The following is a 23,863-nucleotide window of genomic DNA, read 5'->3' as shown; positions in this document are numbered from 1 at the left end:
GGGCTAGAGAGATGGCTATTCCTTATCCCCATTTCATTTCGTCTGAGAAAGCAGCGAGGAGGCGGGTCTTTTGGTGCCTTCGTCTCCATCGTCGTCCCTATCTCCTCCTCCTGTGATTTTAAACGCAGGACGATTTGAAGAAAATCGCCGCCTACAAAGCCGTGGAGTACGTCGAATCCGGCATGGTTCTGGGTTTGGGGACTGGGTCCACGGCGAAGCACGCAGTGGACCGAATCGGTGAGCTTTTGCGTCAAGGCAAGCTCAAGAACATTATAGGAATACCTACGTCGAAGAAGACCCACGAGCAGGCGGTTTCGTTGGGGATTCCGTTGTCAGATCTCGATTCACACCCAACCTTGGATCTAGCGATTGACGGTGCAGATGAGGTCGATCCGTTTTTGAACTTAGTGAAAGGGCGAGGTGGGTCGCTTCTTAGAGAGAGAAATGGTAGAGGGTGCTTGTAAGAAGTTCATTGTGATTGTGGATGAGTCCAAGTTGGTGAAGTATGTGGGAGGTAGTGGACTAGCTATGCCTGTTGAGATTATACCCTTTTGTTGGAAATTCACTGCTGCCAGGCTGCAAAAATTGTTTGAGGAGTCAGGTTGTGTTGCCAAGTTGAGGACTATTGGAGAGAAAGACGAACCATTTGTAACTGACAATGGAAATTACATCGTAGACTTGTACTTTAAGAAGAGTATTGGGGATCTGAAGGTTGCCAGCGATGCAATTCTGCAGCTTGCTGGCGTTGTGGAGCATGGAATGTTTCTGGACATGGCCACTACAGTCATTATTGCAGGTGAACTTGGGATAACCATTAAAAATAAATAGCCGAGTTCAGAATCCGATGGTAGTTTGATTGATTGAAGTTGACATGGCCATCTAACATTAATAGCTAGTGTAGTACTGGAGATTGTTGTTGTTAAGTGAATGAGGAGAGGTGGCCTTTTCATAAAAGGCAATCAAGTCTCCTATATCCTAGTATTAGTGGATACAGCGGATGAAGAGAGTGCCTTCTTAAAATTTGTCATTCTTTTGATAGAATTTAAGCAAGCAGAGAGAAAATTGAGATGTGCTGTGCTGGATTATTAGTCTCCTGTAACAGCTTTGATGTGGCTGTTAATATAAAGTGGCCTCTTTATTTAATTCAGCATGGATATTGTTCTTGATCTGGCTTAGATTTTGCTTCTTTTTCTGCTTAGTGGTTGTCATTGAAATTTGCAATTGCTGCTTACTAGTAACCATCTACTTGCCTAGCCAGTTTCAATCTCGAACAATTTCTATGCTTAATCAGAAAAGCCTATTCCAGCAACTTTCCATTTCCCCCTAATCATACAGTTTGTGTGATTCTAAAATCAGCGCTAACTTCAAATACATCGTTAGACCAATTGGTTCTATTGCTGGCTATAATGCAGTATTAAGGTGAAATACCTGAAACTCAGTGTTCCCCCTTCCTCCTATATTTTTGTAAAACCAATTGAATACAATACTTTCAAGAAAGTCTTTCACTCACTCTTCCTCTTGAGATAATGTCTTGATGCGTTTGGTACAAAGTAAAGGTACAGAGTCATTATCTATCATCAACAATGCCGTTTTTCTTTTCTTTCCATTATGTGTACCAAATGGGATTTTTCCTGTAGATACCTGAGGTAGCTTTAGTGAGACATTCCATCTTGAACATTTGGAAACTAAAGTGCTTTCTTGTCTCTGAAAAGAGCTGTAGGGCTACCAAACCACAAAGCAATAGCAATACGTCTGGGGGTTAGTGGGATCCTCGTGGAAATTTTGCATGTGGAGCTGGATTGCTCCAAATTAGTGTTTAGGTTGTGGATGGCTGCAATTGTTGCTTCAAAGGCAACAAGACTTGAAACCTCCTTCTTTTCTCCACAGTTTAGTTGGCAGGTTCCTCAGCCATTCCTTGTCCTCTGACCTGGTTTTTCCGATTTGCAATGCATTCTACATCATATGGAAGACCCGCCAATTTATATTGTAGAGAAGACTGCATGAATGGTATCATATTTGGGAAAGAAATCATGGATACATGAGTCTCAGACTTCTGTAATTCTTGCTATGGTAGATGTCTTGTGTTCTCATTTTCATATCTATCTAACTTTTCTGGGAATGCAAGGTATCTTGGCTAACGGAATTTGGTCATGTTTAATATCTCCATTTTCCTGGATGAGTTTTAGGATTATTTTTTGGGTGAGAACTAAAACTCATCCGTAGAGATGAAAATATTAAAATATATCTTATCACTTAGTTAAGTTTCTTGGATTCCTGATGACTGACTTGCTTCCAGGCTGTCTCTTGTCTTCAGGCATATGCTTCTTAATTTCGTTAAAATCTTTAAAACTGTATTTTTTTCCTGTCCATTTGTTGTTGGATATGATGCTACAGTACAATGTTCAGTATATTTGTCCATTCCTGTAATCAGATTCTCTAAATTTTGCAAGCATGTCAAGCTGCTTCATTTGTAATATGCGAAATGCTATTTCTTTCACGGAAGCCAAACAAAGCCGTCTTATGTTATGGATATCTTGAGGCCGTATAGTAAAGATCGCATTGATTTGATGCCTTGGGGCTTGGCAAACTCTATCATTGGACTATGGCTTCCAGGCTTTTCTGTTTAGAATTGCAGTATATTCTTGAACCTACCAAGAGAGGAAGGCGTATTGATGGACTCTACTTCATATCCCCCCCCCCCCCCAAAAAAAAAAAAAAGATCAAAATAGGCAGGAAAAGAGACCAGCCCTTGACAGGCTCGGACTTAAAAGAGTCAGATTGGAAAAGGCTGCTTATACAAACAAGCTCCTGTTAGTAAATCCCGGCCCTCAACTTTCATGAGCTTAGCTCACTTGGGTTTTCTTGAGGGTGTGAGCTGGGTTGAATCGACTCATTTATCTTAAAACCCTATTATATCACCTCAAGTTTATAGAATCATGCCATCGTTTGTAAATCTTTTTCCAATCCTTATCATGATGCTCGTTGCTGTCCTAACAATGTTGGAAGTTTCAAAGCACAGTATCTCGCATCTTTGAAGAGCCTATTCTGTGTGATAGTCAGTTACGAGAGTGGTATGTTTGTTTGCAAACTTTGAGAGTCTTCTTGCATGACATTCAGAAGTTGCTGCACTTCTTCAGGTTTAATATGGGAGAAATCTTGCCTTTAGTAAAGTTGGGAAAATGGAATAGTCTCCTTGGGCAATTTACTAATCCTAATCTGCTAGATCTTGTAATTATTACTTAGTTGCTTTCTTTGTGATATATTGATCTTTTAAGTCAAAGGAAGAAAGAAACAAAGATATGTTTTTGCTTATACAGAATGTTTTGGAATTTTCTTGAAGGATATCATTTATTATAATACGATTTTCACCGCTCATCCTTAAGCTCTAACTGTAACTTTGGTCAATAAAAAGTTAAAAACTATGCATGTGTACTAATGTTAAAGAATTTTATATTGCTATCAAATATCATTTAAAACACGGAGATCACAAACACAAGCATAAAGGACCCCCAGGAAAACTCCTAAGGGCCCCAACTGAACAAACATAAAGAAGCAACAAACGGAAAGCAACTTACAGACTCGATTGAACAGAAACTACAAGCAGAAACATAACATACAGACTCGATAAACTAACTTGCAGGGTTAAAAACCAAAGTCACTGGATAACAAAGACCTAAAGGCCCTAGCCATGTATTATCTGAACATGCAGATGACGAATAGTAGAGCTCGCATGAAGATATCGAGGAATAAGTTCATTGTTGTCAGTTTGCAGCATGACGAGAGTGAAAATGACACGATAACTAAGTGTGGAATCATTAGTCTGTTTCCGTAAGATTTTTGACTGTAGCTTGAACTTGTGCATGAAGCCATGGCTACTGTTGAGAAACATCTGCATAATCAGAGATGACATAGCTTGAGACGATACTGACAACACAAGGACGAGGAAATTGAAAATAAAAGAGCGCACAGCATTTTAGACCTCGATAATTAAAAAAATAAAAAAAAGAACTTAAATTCAAATATTAAATTTATATAAGTGACTAAAATAATCAAATATTCAGTTGATGTATAACGTATTCATATTTATGTTTATCTATTAATGTTTATTTTTATATATATTAGCTAGTGTAATTTACCATTTTTTTAAAAATGACATAATATATTACATATTTTAAATTATATAACTACTTATCTGAGATATTTTATTTTCTATCATAATTTATGAGTATATTTATACAAATGAGTTTCAATATATTAAAATACATTGTAGCCTAAAAAATATTAAAATACATGAATTGAGACTCGGTGATAATATTATCATCATGGTTAAAAAAGAGACTCAGTGATAACATAAAAAGAGAGAAAAAAATTCATGGAAAGGAAAAATATTTATTTAAACTTACAATCTTTTTTTAAGAAGAAGGCCAAATGACAATATTAATAATAAAAGTTCAGCAGGCTACTGAGTCTTTTGCTTGTGCAAAGAAATAAATCAAAACACTTGAGTGGTTGGAAAATATCTAGTGAGAAGTTGTTGGGAATGCCTGTGACTCCAAATGGAATAAACTAAAAGCACCTTGATGATGGAAGACCTTAAAATCTCGAAACTGATAACCCGATTGTTGAGAAACGCCCGTGAAATTTTGGATCCAAAAAAGGATCGAACGCGGACATGCAAGGTACTGAAGTATTGAGGGTCTATTTGATTGGAAATTCATATCATAATTTTACATAACTTTTCACTGTTGAGAATGATGATAGCTTACTGTAAGTCATTGTTTTTTCGTATTTGTTATTTGAATTTTCCACGATCCATATGTGATGCATCTTGTAATAAGATGATTTGATACTGGCTCAATGTAAGTAAGAGGTGAAACATGCTGAGGTTTAATACCCTTGCTTACTACCTTTGTTTTGCTGTCAATTGTAAAATTCCGGATGCAAGCATTCTTTAAGAAACAGGAATGCCCTGAAAATTCCTTGATAATTTGTGATGGGGATTGATTGAGAGTACCATGTAGTGCTAGATTCCATTAGGCGTTGAAGGGGAAAAAAAAAAATCTCCTAGAATATCGAGTTTACCTTCTCTAAAGATTTGAAGTAGTTAGGATCCAATTAATTAAACCAATCTTTGAGATAATAATGAAGTGGATAGATAAAAAGCCAAACCAAATGACTTTAGAGAAAGGCAATCACAGAAAATATAATTGAGAGTTTCATCATAGTCACATTTAAAAAAAAAAAGGAAATTGAGACAAGCATATGATGAATTTTTCTAATATCTCCCGTAGGAATGGCTTTGTCAACTAACTTTCATATGAAGAGAAGGGGTTTATAAGGAAAATGTAGTTTCCACTGGAATAACCAAATATTAGCATTTGAAAATGGATTTGCAAGCTCAAGTGGTTGTAGAAGTAGGTTGTAGCTTACTTTGACAATGTAGGTACCTTTCATTTATACGATCGCTTGCAAACCTATCCCGATAGTTTAGAGGGGAGAGGGTTGTTTTATTTGAAAAACTTCTAATGATGCTAACTCTAGTATTCATTCTGCATATGATTTTTTATTGGAAAAATGACACATAAAGACCTCCTAAGGACATTAATCTCAATTGAGGATCATAAAATATGAAAATCCCAATTAAGGATCATTGAGATTTAAAAAACTGTAGATGGTCTTAAATACCCATGAGAAAAAAAAAGCAAAATACCCGTGTGCGCAGCTTCATTTCTTGCTCTGTTTCAGTGTCTCTTTCTTTCTCCTTTGTTTTCGTTCTTTTTCGTTCCTTAGCGTGTCCATATTAACTCCAGTATTGTGAACACATCATACTAGATTTATGATTTGCTGTCGTTCATCTCTGTTAGAGCTTCGTGCTCTTTCCTCTCGCTCAGCTTCACCTTTCTTAAATGGTAGTGACATTGCCACTATCAGAGAGAAGATTGATTAACAAAGCTGAAGAAATTGTTGATGATGAGCACACCATTGAGGGAAAGAGTACACTGCTGTGAAGAAACTACTTAGAACAGAAACTTGCAACTCAAAAATAGGGAATGTAGGATTGGCTATTCCAATAAATGAGGAAGAGAAACTCTCCCTAAAAAATAAAAATGATGTCTACATGTATTCAAATCAGTGTAATATAATGCAGATATCTATTTTAGGTTTAAATGCATGCAAGTGTAAATGCTGTTATCACGTAAGACAGCTGAAGTCATTAATGTAGCATAGAAATATTGGTACTGTAACTAATGAAAACATAAAACCTCACTTAAGAATAAATTTTTCACAGTATTTTAGACTTTGAAGTGTAAATATTATCATAACATAAAACTCACTATTAAAATGTTCTAAGGCTGCTTATGAAAATACAAATATCACTTAAGAAGTCACTAATTTCAGTGAAGAATATGAACACTAATGTGACTTGTTAAATTTCACTAACTCGACTGAATTGGGATCCACTAACATCACTTAGGAATTTTACTAACTCAACTCAGGAAAATGGTTAATATATATTGTGAAAACATAAAACCCTACTTGAGAATATATTGTTTAAGAAAAAGTGACTTATCCAAATTAAGATCTAGTAACGTCATTTGAGAATTCACTAATCCAACTTGAGAAAATGCCTAATGTATATTGTGAAAATACGAAACCTTACTTACGAATAAATTGTTTAAGAAAAAGTGACAGAGTATAGTTAGTAAGGAACATGAAAATTTTTGAGTTTTTCAGATTCTGATCCATTTAGTAAGGAACAAAGTATAGTTAAACTCAAGATTAAGTAAACCAAAATACATGTCCATGTTAAACAATCCATTCTCAAGTGGGGTTTCGTGTTTTCACGATAGACATTAAACATTTTTTTAAGTTAGGTTAGTGGATTCTCAAGTAACATTACTAGATCCCAATTTGGACAAGTTATTTTTTCTTAAACAATCTATTCTCAAGTAGGGTTTTGTATTTTCACAATATACATCATCCATTTTCCTGAGTTGAGTTAGTGAATTTTCAAGTGACGTTAGTGGATCCCAATTTAGTCGGGTTAGTGAAATTTAACAAGTCACATTAGTGTTCGTATTCTTCATTGAAGTTAGTGACTTCTTAAGTGATGTATTTTCATAAGCGGCCTTATAATATTTTAAAAGTGAGTTTTATGTTATGATAGCATTTACATTTCAAAGTCTAAAATATTGCGAAAAAAAATATTACCAAGTGAGGTTCTATGTTTTTACTAGTTATAGTAGCAATATTCCTTTGTTATGTTAGTGACTTCAGCAGTCTTACATGATGATAGCATTTACACTTGCACGTATTTAAACTTGAAATAAATATCCGCATTATATTACACTAATTTCAATACATACAGACATCATTTTTATTTTTTAGGAAGAATTTCTCTTCCTTATTTATTGGAATAGCCAATCTTACATTCCCCATTTCTAGGTTGCAAGTTTTTATTCTAAGCAGTTTCTTCACATTAATGTACTCTTTCCCTTGATGGCGTGCTCCTCATCAACAATTTCTTTAGCTTTGTTAATCAATCTTCTCTCTGACAGTGGCAATGTCACTACCATTTGAGAAGGGTGAAGCCAAGCAGGAGGAAAGAGTTTAAAGCTCTAATAGAGATAAATGACAGCAAATCCCAGATTTAACATGATGCGTTTACAACACTGGAGCTAATATAGACATGCTGAGGAATGATAAAGAACAAGAATGAAAGAAGAAAGAAGGAGGAGCTGAAACAGAGCGAGAAATGAGGCTCGTGCACGGGCATTTCACTATTTTTTTCTCAAGGACATTTAAGACCATCTACATTTTTTTAAATCCCAATTGTCCTTAATTGAAATTTTCATATTTTATGATCTTTAATTGGGATTAATATCCTTAAGGGATCCTTAATTGTCATTTTTCCTTTTTTATTTGCAAGTACAACATCCAACAACAAGGCTCTTTATAGCAAAATTTGGAGATGGTCAGGCTCATAAAGGATAAAAGTTTTCTTTTGGCTGATTGCAAATGACCATGTACATACTACTAACCCTAAAGCCAAGCCGGGATTACTTGAGTCAAATCAATGCCCTCTTGGATGCATCATCAAGGAGGACATATTTCACATGCTCGGGGACTGCCCACATGTAAAAGAACATTGGCAAAGCTTAATGAAACCTATCCATTGGTCGAGACTCAAGACGTCCAACAAAAAGCAGTGGCTTAAATGGAACCTTAATGAGGATATTGGGTGAGAGTTCACAACACAGGAACCTTGAGATGTGCTTTTTGGCTATGATTGTTGGAAAATTTGATGCTCTAAATGCAGGAAAACCTTCTCAGATGAGGAAGATGAGAACTTAGGGTTTGGAATTGCCACACTTTACAAAGCAAAGGCAGACCTCAACCTCTTGAAAACATCATATAAGAAAGGAAGAGGAAGCTACCAAAGCAAGTGGTTTTGCTATGACACAAGTGAAGTTCGACTAGACATGGACGGTTCATACAAGAATGGTGTTGGTAAGTGCAATGATATTATTCATGATAGTAATGCAAATTGGCTTATGGGATTTAATAGCAATATTGGTAACTCCAGCCATCATAAAGCTGCAATCCCATAAGGCCTGAACTATGTTGGGATAATGGTTTGAGATGGATTTGAATCTTTACTAATTGTGCAAAAGCAATTAATCTTCTTCTTAGAAGTAAAAGTATTTGTTTTTTATGTATAAGAAAGCTAATTTTGTATTCATTACTTAGCTATGAACGTGTTGACAAGTTTGATGATTTACACTTTTTTTAATCAACCATTACATTTTTTCAAAAAAAAGTGATGAATGATAAGAGGCTGTTCAGTTGATTTAAGATTTATTTTATAATCTATTCTTGGCTCATGAATCTCTTTTTATTCAACAAAAAATCTTTAAACTTATGGTTGGAAAAATTATACACTAATAATTTTTTTACCAATCTAATTGAAATAAATATATTTTTTAATGACTAAACAGTGAACTTAATTTGCTGGTCAAAATATATATATATATATATATATAAAACTTTAGTCATGCTTGCCTGAGCTTCGGAAGTCGGAAGTGTCTGTGTTCGAAGCTTTCGCACCTCCGCCGCATTCTGTTTACTTCGCTTGTCTATGATGTTAGCAGCTAAAACCCTTCCAAATTTTCCATCTTCATTCCCTTTGATCTCCAAAATCCCTAACAGAACTTCTCGTCCAACCAATCCCAATCTCTCATTCTCTTCCCTTCCCAAATTCTCCGTCAAAGCCGTCGCCAGCTCTGTCGAAATTCCCACTCTTTCAGGCTCACTCACCCCCGATCAGCTTCGCGTTGATGTTCTCTCCGAATCCCTCCCCTTCATCCAGAAGTTTCGAGGCAAAACTATCGTCGTCAAGTATGGGGGAGCCGCTATGAAGTCCCCCGAACTCCAAGCATCCGTCATCAACGACCTTGTTCTTCTCTCCTGTGTTGGTCTTCGCCCGGTATTGGTCCATGGCGGTGGACCGGAGATAAACCACTGGCTCAGCCGCCTCAACATTCAGGCGGTTTTCCGTGATGGCCTCCGAGTTACGGACGCTGAGACTATGGAGATTGTGTCCATGGTTTTGGTCGGCAAGGTGAACAAGACCCTGGTGTCGCTTATCAATAAGGCTGGGGCCACCGCCGTTGGGCTTTCGGGCATTGATGGCCGGCTAATGACGGCTCGCCCGAGTCCCAAAGCTGCTGAATTGGGATTTGTCGGGGAGGTTGCTCAGGTTGATCCGTCGGTTCTCCGGCCACTAATTGATAACAATCACATTCCGGTGGTGACGTCCGTCGCTGCCGATAATCTGGGTCAGGCTTATAATATCAATGCAGACACAGCGGCCGGAGAGTTGGCTGCGGCACTTGGTGCTGAGAAATTGATATTGCTGACCGATGTTGCGGGTATACTGGGGGACCGGGATGACCCCAGGAGCTTGGTGAAGGAGATTGATATATCGGGGGTGAAGAAGATGATAGAGGAAGGCAAGGTTGCCGGTGGAATGATTCCCAAGGTGAATTGCTGTGTGCGATCGCTTGCACAGGGAGTGAGAACCGCCAGCATCATCGACGGCCGGGTACCGCACTCTTTACTCCTCGAAATAATGACCGATCAAGGTGCCGGAACTATGATAACTGGCTAACTCAGATTTTGCAGCTGTGAATTAACCATGCGAAGTAAGATGTCTGGTGCTACTGTGCTATGAAAGTGTGGCTTCCGTCATTCTGTGTAGCTGTTGCCTGTACTAAATTATTTGTTGTTACATCAACTGTGTCAATGTTTTAAGCCGTCTGCTTTAATTGCAAGTTCATAAACTGTGCAAGTGGTTTCTTGCAATAAAGAAAAAATTATCTCATTTTTATATCCTACTACTGTTCTTTTCTGGTGTCAATCTTTTGCCTTTTAGCACATCTTCTTATTAGAACTTAGAATCATGCACCACTGATGTAGCTAATAGTTCGAGAAATAAAGAAAGAAGGCTGATACAGCGAGCATACACTTCAAAGTTGGAGCAAAAAATTTGTAAAATCTTAGATAGTTAGACTTCGATACCCTCCAGATTAAGTGCGTTATGATCAATCGGGTCAGCTGCATATGCTTCCTGACTAAGGTGAAACTATGAGGAGCTCAAGACCTGAGAGTGTAACTCAAAACGCAGCTTCTGCGACAATAATGGTTACTGGAAGCCAAACTATAATTCCAACAAAGTCTCGTACTCACTCTTCCTCGTGAGATAATGTTTGGATGCGTTTGGTATAAAGTCGAGGAGGGACAGAGTCATTTTCTATCATCAACATTGCTGTTCTTTTACTTGCCACTCCATTATTTTCTTTTCCATTATGTGGACCAAATGAATTCTTTCCTGTAGTTGCCTGAGGTAGCTTTCGTGAAACATTCCATCTTGAATATGTGGATACTGAAGTGCTTCCCTGTCTCTGAAAAGAGCTGAAGGGCTACCAAAACCCAAATCGATGGCAATGTGTTTGGTGGTTAATGGGACCTTCATAGAAAGTTTGCATCTGGTGCTGGATTGCTCCAAGTTAGCGTCAGGAATGTATGGCTCCAATTGTTCTCTAAAGGCAGTAGAACTTGAAAAGTTGCTTTCTTTTCTTCACAGTTTAGCTGGCAGATTCCTCAGCTATGTCTTGCCCTCTGATCTGGTTTTTCTTGCATTTACAATACATCTGACATCGTATGGAAGACCTCCCATTTTATATTGTAGGGAAGACTGCATGACTGGTGTCATATCTGGGAAAGAAATAATGGATATATGAGGCTCAGACTTCTGTGATTCTTGCTTTTGTAGGTGCCATATCTTCTCCCTTTTATATCCTATCTAATTTTTCTGGGAATGCAAGGTTTCTGGGTTGACAGGATTTGGTCAAGTTGAGTATTTTCATTTTTCTGGACAAGTTTCGGGGTTTTGTTTTTGTTTTTGCTTTTTTTTTTTTGGGGGGGGGGGAACTAAAAGTCAATGAGAAAAATGAAAATATTAAACTTGATATTATCAATTGATCAATTTTTTTTTTTCCTCGCTGATGATGAACTTGCCTCAGAGCTGTGCCTTGTCTCTGGGCATACTCCTTAATTTCGTTGAAGTATCCAAAACTCTTGATAATTTCTGTTCTTTTGTGTTGAACAGGGTGGTACAGTATTCTGCATATTTCTCCATTCCTCTAGTTAGGTTCTCTAAATTTGCCAAGCGTATTACACAGCCGTCTTGTGTTGAAGGAATCTTGAGGTCAGATGGTAGAGATCACATTGATTTTTTCCACTTGGAAAGTTCCATAAACGGACCGTGGTCTCCAGGTTTCCTGGGCAGTGTATTCTTGGGCTTACCTAGTGAAGTTAGGTATTATTAGTAGTTATTATCTCTCTATTTCATTCCAAAAAAAAAAAAAAAAAAGAGGAACTTCAGGATATCCAAATTCGTTATAATAGGCCTAACTTTGTTCGCTAGGTTGATTTGAGTAATTGACTCATTTATCTCAAAACCAATTTTACTGTCCCAAGTTACTTGATAAAATTATTCCGTCGTTTCTCAATCTTATTCCAATCCTTTTCGTTATGCTTATGCTTTCCTAAAACATGGTAAGTTTCAATGCACAGTATCTCACGTCTTTGAAGAGCTTATTCTGTGTAACAGTTAGCTACAAGAAGGGTATGTTTTGTGTACAGAATGTAATGAAATGTAATAAAATGAAGTTAACATTAATATTCAGTAATTATGAGATGCATAATAGATGTTGAATATCTATATTTGTGTCATGAAAAAGAAATATTTTTATTTCATGCCAATCAAGTGAGATCAAAACGTAATTTATTTCATGTTGAGTAAAAAAAAAAATTACTTTAAGATCTCGCTCAATATAATTAATTATTTTTAAGTTTGTTGACAGCTAAATTTAGGAGAATAACATTACATTGGACCTGAGAGTAATTATTTGTGTTAAGCCGGATTTGTATGTAAATCTTTCAAAAAGAAACCTAGAATGAAATGAAACGGAATTGTCATTAAGGCTAGAGATAGAACCAATGACATGTAATGTCTCAGGATTCAGATCAAGTTGTTCGCATTTCTAGCAACTGTCTAGGCTGATGTGAGGCAGCTGAATGGAGAATCTGCTGTTGTACACCGAATTAATGGTTCAGCAGTTATTACACAGGAATCTGCAAACACCTTGATGCCACTGCAACTTCAGTTAATCCGCATTCTTCTACCTAACCCGTAATAAACATACAAATGATTGTCAAGCAAGATTGATTTCGTGAGAGTTATATGTAAACACGGTTGCTTTCTTCAAGACAAGCCAATCAATCATGGTCTGAATTTTATTACAGAAACGACTTGAATGGGCATCACATTCCCCCAGGCAGCTATCTCTTGGGTCCTGAAATTTATCATTGAGGCTATCCCTAAAGCAATAGCCTTGGTGCAGTAGTAAAACTTGTCACCGTGTGTCTTGGTGGGGGTCAAAGGTTTAGGTAGCAATAGCAAAGATCTATAATCATGTCAAGCATTTGAGCAACTAATACGCTGCAGCACTTAAATGCCCCAAGCGTCAGAAATTAAAGCCGAAAATTCAAAATCTGCATCCATTTGACCATATATTCAAGCTGCCATATTCTTTCTCTGCTCTTTTTGACTCAACTCAGGCAAGTTACTTTTAGCTTTTGTTGAAAATTGAGTCTGGAGGGATGGCTAGAGACATTGGAGTTATGTTTAGTGTCCCCAATTCACCTAAACTAGTCATGATCATTTCAAGCAAATGGCGCAACCATGAATGATAATCGCAGGAAAAGCAATTCGGGCATATCATATGTTGCCGTTTGTTTCATCTGAAAGTTTATCGCGCCATTGTCACTCGTGGTCGTAGATGCTGTATGCATGTATCTGCTAATTTGCAGTAGTTTGATATGAATTGGGTGTACAGTGTAGACATCTGTTCAAATATGAAAGCAGTAGAAAACTAGAAATAGCCCATGTCCCCTCAATTTAATTATGAAATGTTCACTCATACATGGATACATCATGTATTGGCGATGAAATAACATGCATTTCCAAATTCCAGTATCAAAGTTTCAGTATCAATTTCCAATTCATTCGTTTACTTTTTCTGCTTCATCAGTTTATCCTCAGTGCTTAAAGGGCTCGTGCTATAAGAAATTTCATCATCTGACAGATTTGTTGAAGGACATCTGCATTCCCCCACAAAACAATACAAGATTTAGTGGTGCAGAAAAGTTAATACCATGACGATGACCTCGCATGCACACACAAGTCTAAAGAAACATGCCCTAAATCGCCATATAAATAATAAAATCCGAATGCTTCACAGCAAGGAGGTGAAAATTTCCTGGCCAAAGAACGAACGAAGGAAAGAAAGAAAGAAACAGATTAAGAAAGTGAAAGTAAACCTATGAGAGAACCCAGAATACAATCCAAGCCAAAACTCAGTTAGACGCAGTAGGAAGAACTTGTTGAGCTTATCAGCTTTCCTTAGTTGCTTTTCAGCGGCAACACGTTCTTTGCTCTTTGCTGTTCTGTCTAAGCCTAGAACCTAGCCAGTATTAGTCCCACATCGGGAAATCGTCATGCGAGCAAAGCGTCGAGCAGTCATAAAAGCCAAGGAAAGCGGCGGAGTTAAGCATACCTTTCTCGGCCTTTTGGCTAAGATCAAGTGTAGTATCTGTTCTTATCAGTTTAATATCTGATACGTGGACCATCGGTCCACATGATATTAAATTAATTTTTTAAGGGGGAGGGTCCGCGACAATAGCTTGCTATTGGGATCCTCGAGCGTCGCCCATGCGTTGCACTGCTGCACGGGCCTGGCGCACCCCACCAAATCTGAGTTTGAGTTTTCTCTCTGCCCGTTGTGGTTGGACCAATTTCGGTGCGAGCTTTATGGCTTGAGGAGGGGAGCCCATTTTTCTTTGAGTTTTGCAGCGCCGTCCAGCATGTTACTGATCTCCCTTCTTATGGGCCTAATATTGAATGCACATCGTTTCGGCCCAATAATACTATTCACCCAATAACAAATTGATAAGAATTCAGGCGCTGTTTTCTAATTTTGGTTCAATCTAATTTTTTTTAGCACTCTGAATTGTTAAAAAGACAAAATATAAATATAATAGTATTTTGATCAAAATTTTATTGTTATGAATTTGATTACACGTGGTTTTAAGTTTTATGAAGAGCGGTAGAGATAGAGAATGAAAAACATTATTAAAAATTAACAGGACTTTCGATGAATGGTTTGGTTGGTTTATAAAAAAAAATTGAATTATTGATAGATCACAATGTCGTGATGTGACTTATGTAGCTAATTCTATTTAGTAAGATGTTACATTTTTGAGGGACAAGACTTATATATTTAATATATTTTTATCTAATCAAATTAAAATATGTAAATTTTAATGCTAATGATATTAATAATAAGAATTTGTTATAGATTAAATAATAAATAATTTATTGAAGATACACATTGATTTAATTAAAAATAAGTATCTTAAATATATAAGCTTAAGTATGTAAATTTTTTTCTTTTTTTTTTTCTCTTTCTTTTAAAATGATAGATGCCAATAACATAATCACTTACAATTGCTAAAGGAAAATCATTTTTTAGCAACGAAAACATTAAAGGATATAGGTATATCAATTGGGACAAACAAATAGTAAGTTTGGAAGTTTACCCCAACCCAAACCCACCCCCCCCCCCCCCCAAAAAAAATGGTAAGGTAAGGCAGCACTTGAATCCCTCAAGCGTCAGAAATTAAAGCAGAAAACTCAAGATCAGCATCCATATCTTCAAGCTGCCATACTGTTGCTCTGTTCTTTTTGACTCAACTTAGGCAAGTTACATTTAGCTTTTGTTGAAAATCGAATCTGGAGGGATGGAAAGAGACATTGGAGTTATGTTTAGTATCCCTAAACTCACCTTAATTAGTCATGACCATTTCAAGCAAATGGCGCAACCATAATTAAAGTGATAATCGCAGGAAAGCAATTCAGACAGATCATACGTTGCTGTTTCATCTGAAAGTTTATCACGCCATTTGTCACTCGTAGTCGTGCAGGCTGGATGCATATTTCTGCTGATTTGCAGTAGCTTTATATGAAGGGTGTACGCATCTGTTCAAACATTCAAGCAGTAGAAATAGACCATATCCCCTCAATTTAATTAAAATGTTCACTCATACTCGGATACATCAACTATTGGCGATCAAATAACTTGCATTTCCAAATTCCAATATCAAAGTTTCAGTAACAATTTCCAAGTCATTAGTTTACTTTTTCTGCTTCGTCAGTCTGCCCTCAGTGCTTGATGGGCTTGTGCTAGAAGAAATTTCGTCATTTAACAGATTTGTTGAAGGACGTCTGCAATCCCCCAGAAAACAATACAAGATTCAGTGGCGCAGAAAAGTTTAATACCATGACGATGACCTCATATGCACACACAAGTCTAAAGAAACAGGCCCTAAAAAATCCGAATGCTTCAGAGCAAGGAGCTGCAAATTTCCTGCCCAAAGAACGAACAAAAGAAAGAAAGAAACAGATTAAGTGAAAATAAACCGATGAGAAAACTCGGAACATAGTCTAAGCCAAAACTCAGTAAGACGCGGAAGGAAAAACTTGTTGAGCCTATCAGCTTTCCTTAGTTGCTGTGCAGCGACACCACGTTCTGTCAATCCGTGCTCTTTGCTGTTCTGTCTAAGCCTAGAACCTAGCCAGTATTAGTCCCACATCGGGAAATCGTCATGCGAGCAAAGCGTCGAGCAGTCATAAAAGCCAAGGAAAGCAGCGGAGTTAAGCATACCTTTCTCGGCCTTTTGGCTAAGATCAAGTGTAGTATCTGTTCTTATCAGTTTAATATCTGATACGTGGACCATCGGTCCACATGATATTAAATTAATTTTTTAAGGGGGAGGGTCCGCGACAATAGCTTGCTATTGGGATCCTCGAGCGTCGCCCATGCGTTGCACTACTGCACGGGCCTGGCGCACCCCACCAAATCTGAGTTTGAGTTTTCTCTCGGCCCGATGTTGGTCCAATTTAGGTGCGAACTATATAGCTCGAGGAGGGGAGCCCATTTTTATTTGAGTTTTGCATCGCCGTCCAACATGTTACTGATCTCTCTTCTCATGGGCCTAATATTGAATGCACATCGTTTCGGCCCAATAATACTATTCACCCAATAACAAATTGATAAGAATTCAGGCGCTGTTTTCTAATTTTGGTTCAATCTAATTTTTTTTATAAACTGAATTGTTAAAAAGACAATAGAAATATAATAGTATTTTGATCAAAATTTTATTGTTATGCATTTGATTACACGTGGTTTTAAGTTTTATGAAGAGCGGTAGATATAGAGAACGAAAAACATTGTTAAAAATTAACAGGACTTTCGATGAATGGTTTAACTGGTTTATAAAATATATTGGATTATTGATAGACTACAATGTGTAGTGATGTAACTTACATAGCTAATTCTATTTAATAAGATAGTACTTGTTATACTATTTTTTTTAGACACAGGACTTATATATTTAATATTCCTTTAATTTTATTTATAAGTTATTTTTAATATGTTTCACTAGTATCAAGAAAAATTTTACAACTCATTTAACTCTATCTTAAAATTTAATAAGTTCTCAACTTTACCCCTATTAAATATACATACTTTAGTAACATATTTTCTTTTTCAACATTCAATGGAGGGTAAAAAAAAATTTGTGATAAAATTTAAAGATATGATTTATAAATAAGACCAAATTTTTTTACCTCTCACCTTATAAATAGGATCAAAAGGAGTATATTTTTATCTAATCAAATTAAAATATGTGAATTTTAATATAATAATATTAGTAACAAAAATTTGTTACAAATTAAATAATTTATTGAAAATACATATGTATTGATTTAATTAAAACTTAAATATATAAAGTTCAGTCTCTAAATTTTTTTCTTATTTTTTTTCCTCTTCCTTTTAAAATGATAGATGCCAGTAACATAATAATCACTTACAATTGCAGAAGGAAAATCATTTTTTAGCAACGAAAACATTAAAGGATATAGGTGTATCAATTGGGACAAACAAGTGGTAAGTTTGGAAGTTTACACACCCCCCCCCCCAAAAAAAAAAAAAGGTAAGGCAAGGCAGCACTTGAATCCCTCAAGCGTCAGAAATTAAAGCAGAAAACTCAAGATCAGCATCCATATCTTCAAGCTGCCATATTCTTGCTCTGCTCTTTTTGACTCAACTTAGGCAAGTTACTTATTAGCTTTTGTTGAAAATCGAATCTGGAGGGATGGAAAGAGACCTTGTGATGGGAAGAGATAAAAAAAGAAATAATTAAAAATATTACAAGGATATTGTATATTTAAAGATTGAAGATATTTTACTCTCATTAATTATACATATTTAGTTTTAATTTAAATTATTGTTATCTTTTAACATATATTATTATCTTTTTATTTATTGTTATCTTTTTATTTAATTTTAAAATTTTTATGCATTTATTTTTAGGGTTTGGTTGAGGCCTATAAATAGCACCTCAACTCATTTAATTTGTACGAATATTAGATTGTATAAGAATTCTTGTTTTTTTGCCTCTCCTCTGAGTTTTCTCTTCTCTCTATTGAGCCCTTGCTCTCTTTTATATATTCTCTCTCCCTTCTCCTTCCTGTTCTACATCAATTGACATTAGAGTTAAGGTTCTCATTCTGTTTCTATTACCAAACCCATTTTTAGTACCAAAAATCCTCATACGAAAAGGTTTTGAGAGATAAGTTTATAACTTAAAGCTCTTTAAGTTACTTGGTAAGGTTTTTAATCATAAATTCTAAGTCTCTTGCTATTTGTCTCGTTTCTTAATTCTTTTTTTTTTCTATTATTCTTGTTTGTTTATACTTTCCTTCATTTTAAGACATTTTACTATATTTCCTTCTTGTTGATGTTTTTTTTTTCATATTTTATTTCCTTCCTTCCTTCCTTTGATTATTATTCCATTTTTCCTTTCCTTCATTTACACATTCAATTTTTCCTTTGATTGAACCCTTAAAAAATATCCACCTCATAAATAATTATCTACCCCAGGCTAGCTGAAGTTTCAATTGGTTTCCTTGAAGGGTTTTTAGGCCCTTGGAGGTTACTGTGAAGACTTCACTTAGATTATTACTTATTTAGTATATTTGATCTCTGAGGAACTTTTGAGTTCTCTGAGAGTTAAACTTGTTGAATAAGGTCTTTACCTTTTAGGTGAGGGCAACTTGAGAACTTTTTTTCAAATAGAATATTAGAGCCTCTTAGCCAAAAAAAAATTCACCTTCCATTGTCTACAATCACCAAAAAAAAAATCACATTCAATCATAATGTTATGGCCTCATTTAATTGTCGATATGATTCTATTTGCCATCATCAATATGATCATATTGATTGTCATTGATATAATTATTATTATCAATATGATTATATTGATCATCACCATTATAATTATATTAATCATCATTAATATCATTACCAATATGATTTAATTTATCAATTAGACTTGTATTTCATATATTTACGTCTTGAAATTGTGAGAGATAAAATTAATAAAATCCAAAATTCCTTTCGATCAACATTAAAAGAAGGGCATTGCTATCAAGTTGAGAAAGAAAGAGAGAGGTCATATCAAAACCAAGAAACTTCTAATCTTATCAATAGTTTCTTAGAACTACAACAAAAACGTTTTATCTATATCAATAGTGCCAGAAAGCAATGGTGTTGATAATTTTGGGATTAATATATGTGACGATGTAGACATGAAGGAGGTTTCAAATCGTATTGAAGATTCTGCACCTATTTTAAAGAGAGGTGATACCGAGAAACAGGTAGAAACCAGTAATATGACAGGGCAATTGCATATACAAATTCTACTTATGATGGTTATTTCTTTTGAAACTATTGATGATGGTATGCAATTTGATCTTGTTCCTATTTTACCTTGTTGGTCCCCTCCAATATTACCTCCTTTGTTGGAAAGGATTTCCAAACTTGTACTTTATGATTTTACATACTCAGATTGTTTGCTGTTCACTTGATGCCATTTATTGGTATTTAATTTGTTAGAGAAGGTTTTCAAATAAAGACACAACTCGGAACCTCTTGATACTATTGTATTTTCAAAGTATATCCATAATTTTACTCTTCGGAGGAGAATTCTTCAAGTGGGGGAGAAATGATGGGAAAAAAAAAAAAAATAATTAAAAATATTACAAGGATATTGCATATTTGAAAATCGAAGATATTTTACTCTCATATTAATTTTAATTTAAATTATTATTATCTTTTAACATCTATTATTATCTTTTTATTTAATTTTAAAATTTCTAGGATTTTCATACATTTATTTTTAGGGTTGAGTTGAGACTTATAAATAGTGCCTCAATTTATTTGATTTATACACACATTAGATTGAATAAGAATTACTATTTTCTTACCTCTCGTCTGAATTTTCTCTTCTTTTTATTCTCTCTATTGATCCTTTCTCTCTTTTTTGTATTTTCTCCCCTTTCTCCTTTCTCATTTTGCATTACCTTGAAGCTATGTTTAGTATCCCCAAATTCACCTTAATTAGTCATGACCATCAAGTAAATGGCGCAACCATAATGAAAGTGATAATCGCAGGAAAGCAATTCGGACATATCATATGTTGCTGTTAGTTTCATCTGAAAGTTTATCACGCCATTTGTCACTCGTAGTCGTACATGCTGTGTGCATGTTTCTGCTAATTTGCAGTAGTTTGATATGAAGGGCGTACGCATCTGTTCAAACATGCAAGCAGTAGAAATAGCCCATATCCCCTCAATTTAGTTAAGAAATGTTCACTCATACTTGGATATATCAAGTATTGGCGATCAAATAACTTGCATTTCCAAATTCCAATATCAAAGTTTCAATGTCAATTTCCAAGTCATTCGTTTTCTTTTTCTGCTTCAAAAGTCTAGCCTCAGTGCTTGATGGGCTTGTGCTAGAAGAAATTTCATCATCTGACAGATTTGTTGAAGGGCGTCTGCATTCCCTCATAAAACAATACAAGATTCAGTGGTGCAGAAAAGTTTAATGCCGTGACGATGACCCCATATGCACACACACGTCTAAAGAAACATGCCCTAAATCGCCGCATAAAATCCGAATGCTTCAGAGCAAGGAGGTGAAAATTTCCTGGCCAAAGAACTAACGAAAGAAAGAAAGAAACAGATTGAGAAAGTGAAAGTAAACCTAAGCCAAAACTCAGTAAGACGCAGTAGGAAAAACTAGTTGAGCTTATCAGCTTTCCTTGGTTGCTGTTCAGCGACACCACGTCCTTTGCTCTTTGCTGTTCTGCCTAAGCCTAGAACCTTGCTAGTATTAGTCCCACATAGGGAAATCGTTGTGCGAGCAAAGCGTTACCAGTTATAAAAGCCAAGGAAAGCCACGGAATCAAGCATACCTTTCTCGGCCTTTTGGCTAAGATCAAGTGTAGTATCTGTTCTTATCAGTTTAATATCTGATACGTGGGCCATCGGCCCACATGATATTAAATTAATTTTTTAGGGGGGAGATTCCGCTACAATAGCTTGCTATGGGATCCTCGAGCGTCGCCCATGCCTTGCACTACTGCACGGGCCTGGCACGCCCCACCAAATCCTAGTTTGAGGGTTTTCTCTTTTCGTTGTTGTGTGAACTCCAGGCTCAGGGCTCAACAAGGGGGAGTCCATTTTCAATTGCTTTTTGCAGCTCTGTCCAACATTTTTCTGATTGCTCTGCTATTGCGCTTAACGTTAAATGCACATATTGTTTTAGCCCAAGTGATACTTAAGTCACCCGATGACATAAATTGATCAGAATTCAGGTACTATTTTCTAGTTTTGGTTCAATCTAATATTTTTTTAGTCTATGAATTTGTTAAAAAAGATAAAATATAAATTTAAAAGTTATGATCAAAAGTTTATTGTTACAAATTTGATTACACGTGGTTAAGTTTTATGAAGAGCTGTAGAGAGTAGAGATAGAGAATGAACCAAAAAAAAAATAAAATTGATAGGACTTCCGATTAATGGTTTAGCTGGTTTATTGAAAAAAAGTGGATTGTTGATATAACACAATGTTCGTAGTGTGACTTATGTAGACTGCATTTAATGATATAATACTTGTCACACTACTTGTTTTCTCTTTTAAAGTGATAGATACCAATAACATAATAATTACAATTGCTGAAGGAAAATCTTTTTTTGTTTTTTGCAATGAAAACATTAAAGGATGTAGGTGTATATATCAATTGGGACAAACGAATAGTAAGTTTGGTGATTTACCAAGAAAAAAAGAGTACATATAAGATACATCTAAAATTTACTATTTGGTATTAATAGTAAAAAAAATAATAGTACATAGAAGATACACCTAAAATTTACTATTTTGTTATTATTAAATCATTTAAACTACAATCTTTATAAAAAAAATATTTTCTCCCTTATTTAATTTAATTTTGTGGACTGAAAGGAGTTATTTCATTTTGATGGCAATGGAAAGGTTGATCTAAGGACAACATATGGTGTGTTGGAAAGGATGCAGACAACATGGCCGAAAAAGAAACGATAAAAACATTCTTTGAAATGACATTTGCAGATGAAATGTGAACGAAGAACATGCATCGTCTCTTTAATTCTCTCTCACTCTTTTGTTAGGTTCTCCATCTCTTGTTGATAGACTCAACAAAGGTGCAAGGGGAGGCTACTAATTTTATACCATCTAAAATTATATTCATATATTTCAAATCCTTTATGTTTATTTTATTTCAGACGAAATATATATAAAACTGAAATAATTTTACCAACAATCGTTGATCCTTGTGGAAGAAATAATGGTTAATTAATCGTGAGGTTTTGTGTTTGAATTTGAAAATGTTTTTTTTGAAACCATATTAAAATAAACTAAAATAACTTTTTTAGTCCTAACTTCCAACCAAATAATTATTATTTTAATTAAATAATAATAATTTTCTTAAAAAATATAAACCATTAAAAAGAGAAAGTACAGTGTTTTATTGTACACTGATTAATATGGCATCCAAATACTGAATTTCAGTGGCAAAAGAAATTCTTTTCCTAGAAAAATGAAAAGCTTACATTGAGTTTTCTTAATCTTTTATTAACAAGTGTTGATCCTTTTGCAAATAGCATGGCTACTTAAATGGGGGCTTAGTAGAAAATGTTTTTTGAAACCAAATTAAAATAAACTAAAATAATTTTTTAGTCCTAACTTCCAAACAAATAATTATTATTTTAATTAAATAATAATAATTTTTTTAAAAATATAAATCATTAAAAAGAGAAAGTACATTGTTTTATTGTACACTGAATAACATGGGATCCCAATAATGAATTTCAGTGGCAAAAGAACATTTCTTTTCCTACAGAAATGAAAAGCTTACATTGAGTTTTTTTTAATCTTTTTTTTCATCATTCTTTAAACGGTGAAATAGTATGATTAGTGAAATTGTGATAAATATTAGAGACTTCATTAGCTGGAAAAGTGGGTATTATCTGATGATGGAGGATCCAACAAAATCTCGCATAGTAATCAACCCACTTAACTCATTGGACGTGGACAAGTTGAATTATTCATCACAAGAAGTCGGGTCATAATAACATTAATTTCTTTTTTGGCCGAAGCATAATAACATTAATTTCATGTGTCTTTTTCACACTCAAAATATCAATTACTGTCTTTGCCAATAACTTTTTTTCCTTTTGCAATAATTCAACCCCACTATATATATATATATATATATCTTATCCATTCACTTGTGTTGGACTTTTAATTTCTGATATTAGTAATGACCCGTTTGATAAAAAATGAAATACAAACAAAAAAAAATGAATAGAAGGGAAAAAAATAACTTAAGAATAAGGAGTGTCCTTTATAATAAAAAATGTAACAAGAAAAGAGGATCATTAGTTTCATTATTTTGCAGTAATGATATAATACGAATATAATACTTTATCAATAAAGACTCCAAACAAGGCCTTGGAGATAATGAAGTTACTTTAAGCATATAAAAAAAATTTCTTCAGTTTTAACATATAAAATTTTTTTAAACAATTCACGCAATTAAAAAATTAGTTAATCCTAATAATTATGTTTGAAATTAAAAATTTTAGACTAAAATGTCTTTATGATTAATCATTATTTTTTCCATAATTCAATAATACTATTATTTAGTGGAAGTACAATTTATAAAATACGTGATAAATTCTTTTTAAAAATTATTGTTTTGTTTATAAAAAAAAAAAGGAAAAGCATATGAG

General features: G+C 34.9%; 2 protein-coding genes, 1 long non-coding RNA gene, 3 other non-coding genes and 1 pseudogene across 6 annotated transcripts; 6 read left to right on the top strand and 1 right to left on the bottom strand.

Moving 5' to 3' along the window:
* Nucleotides 1–11: 11 nt before the first annotated feature.
* LOC129299241 (probable ribose-5-phosphate isomerase 2) lies at nt 12–1,143 on the top strand (annotated as a pseudogene).
* A 6,974-nt stretch (nt 1,144–8,117) lies between these two features.
* LOC129299243 (uncharacterized) lies at nt 8,118–8,612 on the top strand. Its single transcript, XM_054937709.1, has 2 exons — nt 8,118–8,242; nt 8,321–8,612. The coding sequence occupies exons 1-2, from the start codon at nt 8,118–8,120 to the stop codon at nt 8,610–8,612; spliced, it is 417 nt and encodes a 138-aa protein (XP_054793684.1).
* Nucleotides 8,613–9,063: 451 nt separating this feature from the next.
* On the top strand, nt 9,064–10,384 carry LOC129299242 (acetylglutamate kinase, chloroplastic-like). Its single transcript, XM_054937708.1, has one exon. It carries the CDS (start codon nt 9,140–9,142, stop codon nt 10,169–10,171), a length of 1,032 nt encoding a protein of 343 aa, XP_054793683.1. The 5' UTR covers nt 9,064–9,139; the 3' UTR covers nt 10,172–10,384.
* Nucleotides 10,385–14,179: 3,795 nt separating this feature from the next.
* Nucleotides 14,180–14,375, top strand: LOC129299247 (U2 spliceosomal RNA). The gene has a single exon (XR_008590528.1). It is a non-coding gene; the product is annotated as a U2 spliceosomal RNA (small nuclear RNA).
* Nucleotides 14,376–15,748: 1,373 nt separating this feature from the next.
* LOC129299244 (uncharacterized) lies at nt 15,749–16,639 on the bottom strand. The gene is made up of 2 exons (XR_008590525.1): nt 16,106–16,639; nt 15,749–15,910 (listed from the first exon to the last, which is right to left on the bottom strand). It is a non-coding gene; the product is annotated as an uncharacterized LOC129299244 (long non-coding RNA).
* On the top strand, nt 16,346–16,541 carry LOC129299245 (U2 spliceosomal RNA). The gene has a single exon (XR_008590526.1). It is a non-coding gene; the product is annotated as a U2 spliceosomal RNA (small nuclear RNA).
* Nucleotides 16,640–21,002: 4,363 nt separating the features above from the next.
* LOC129299248 (U2 spliceosomal RNA) lies at nt 21,003–21,197 on the top strand. Its single transcript, XR_008590529.1, has one exon. It is a non-coding gene; the product is annotated as a U2 spliceosomal RNA (small nuclear RNA).
* Nucleotides 21,198–23,863: the final 2,666 nt, after the last annotated feature.

Source organism: Prosopis cineraria, unplaced genomic scaffold (genome assembly GCF_029017545.1).
Source record: "Prosopis cineraria cultivar Desert tree isolate PC_DT_omini unplaced genomic scaffold, ASM2901754v1 PC1096, whole genome shotgun sequence".
NCBI lineage: Eukaryota > Viridiplantae > Streptophyta > Magnoliopsida > Fabales > Fabaceae > Prosopis > Prosopis cineraria.
This window is presented reverse-complemented; position numbering and strand designations above follow the sequence as displayed.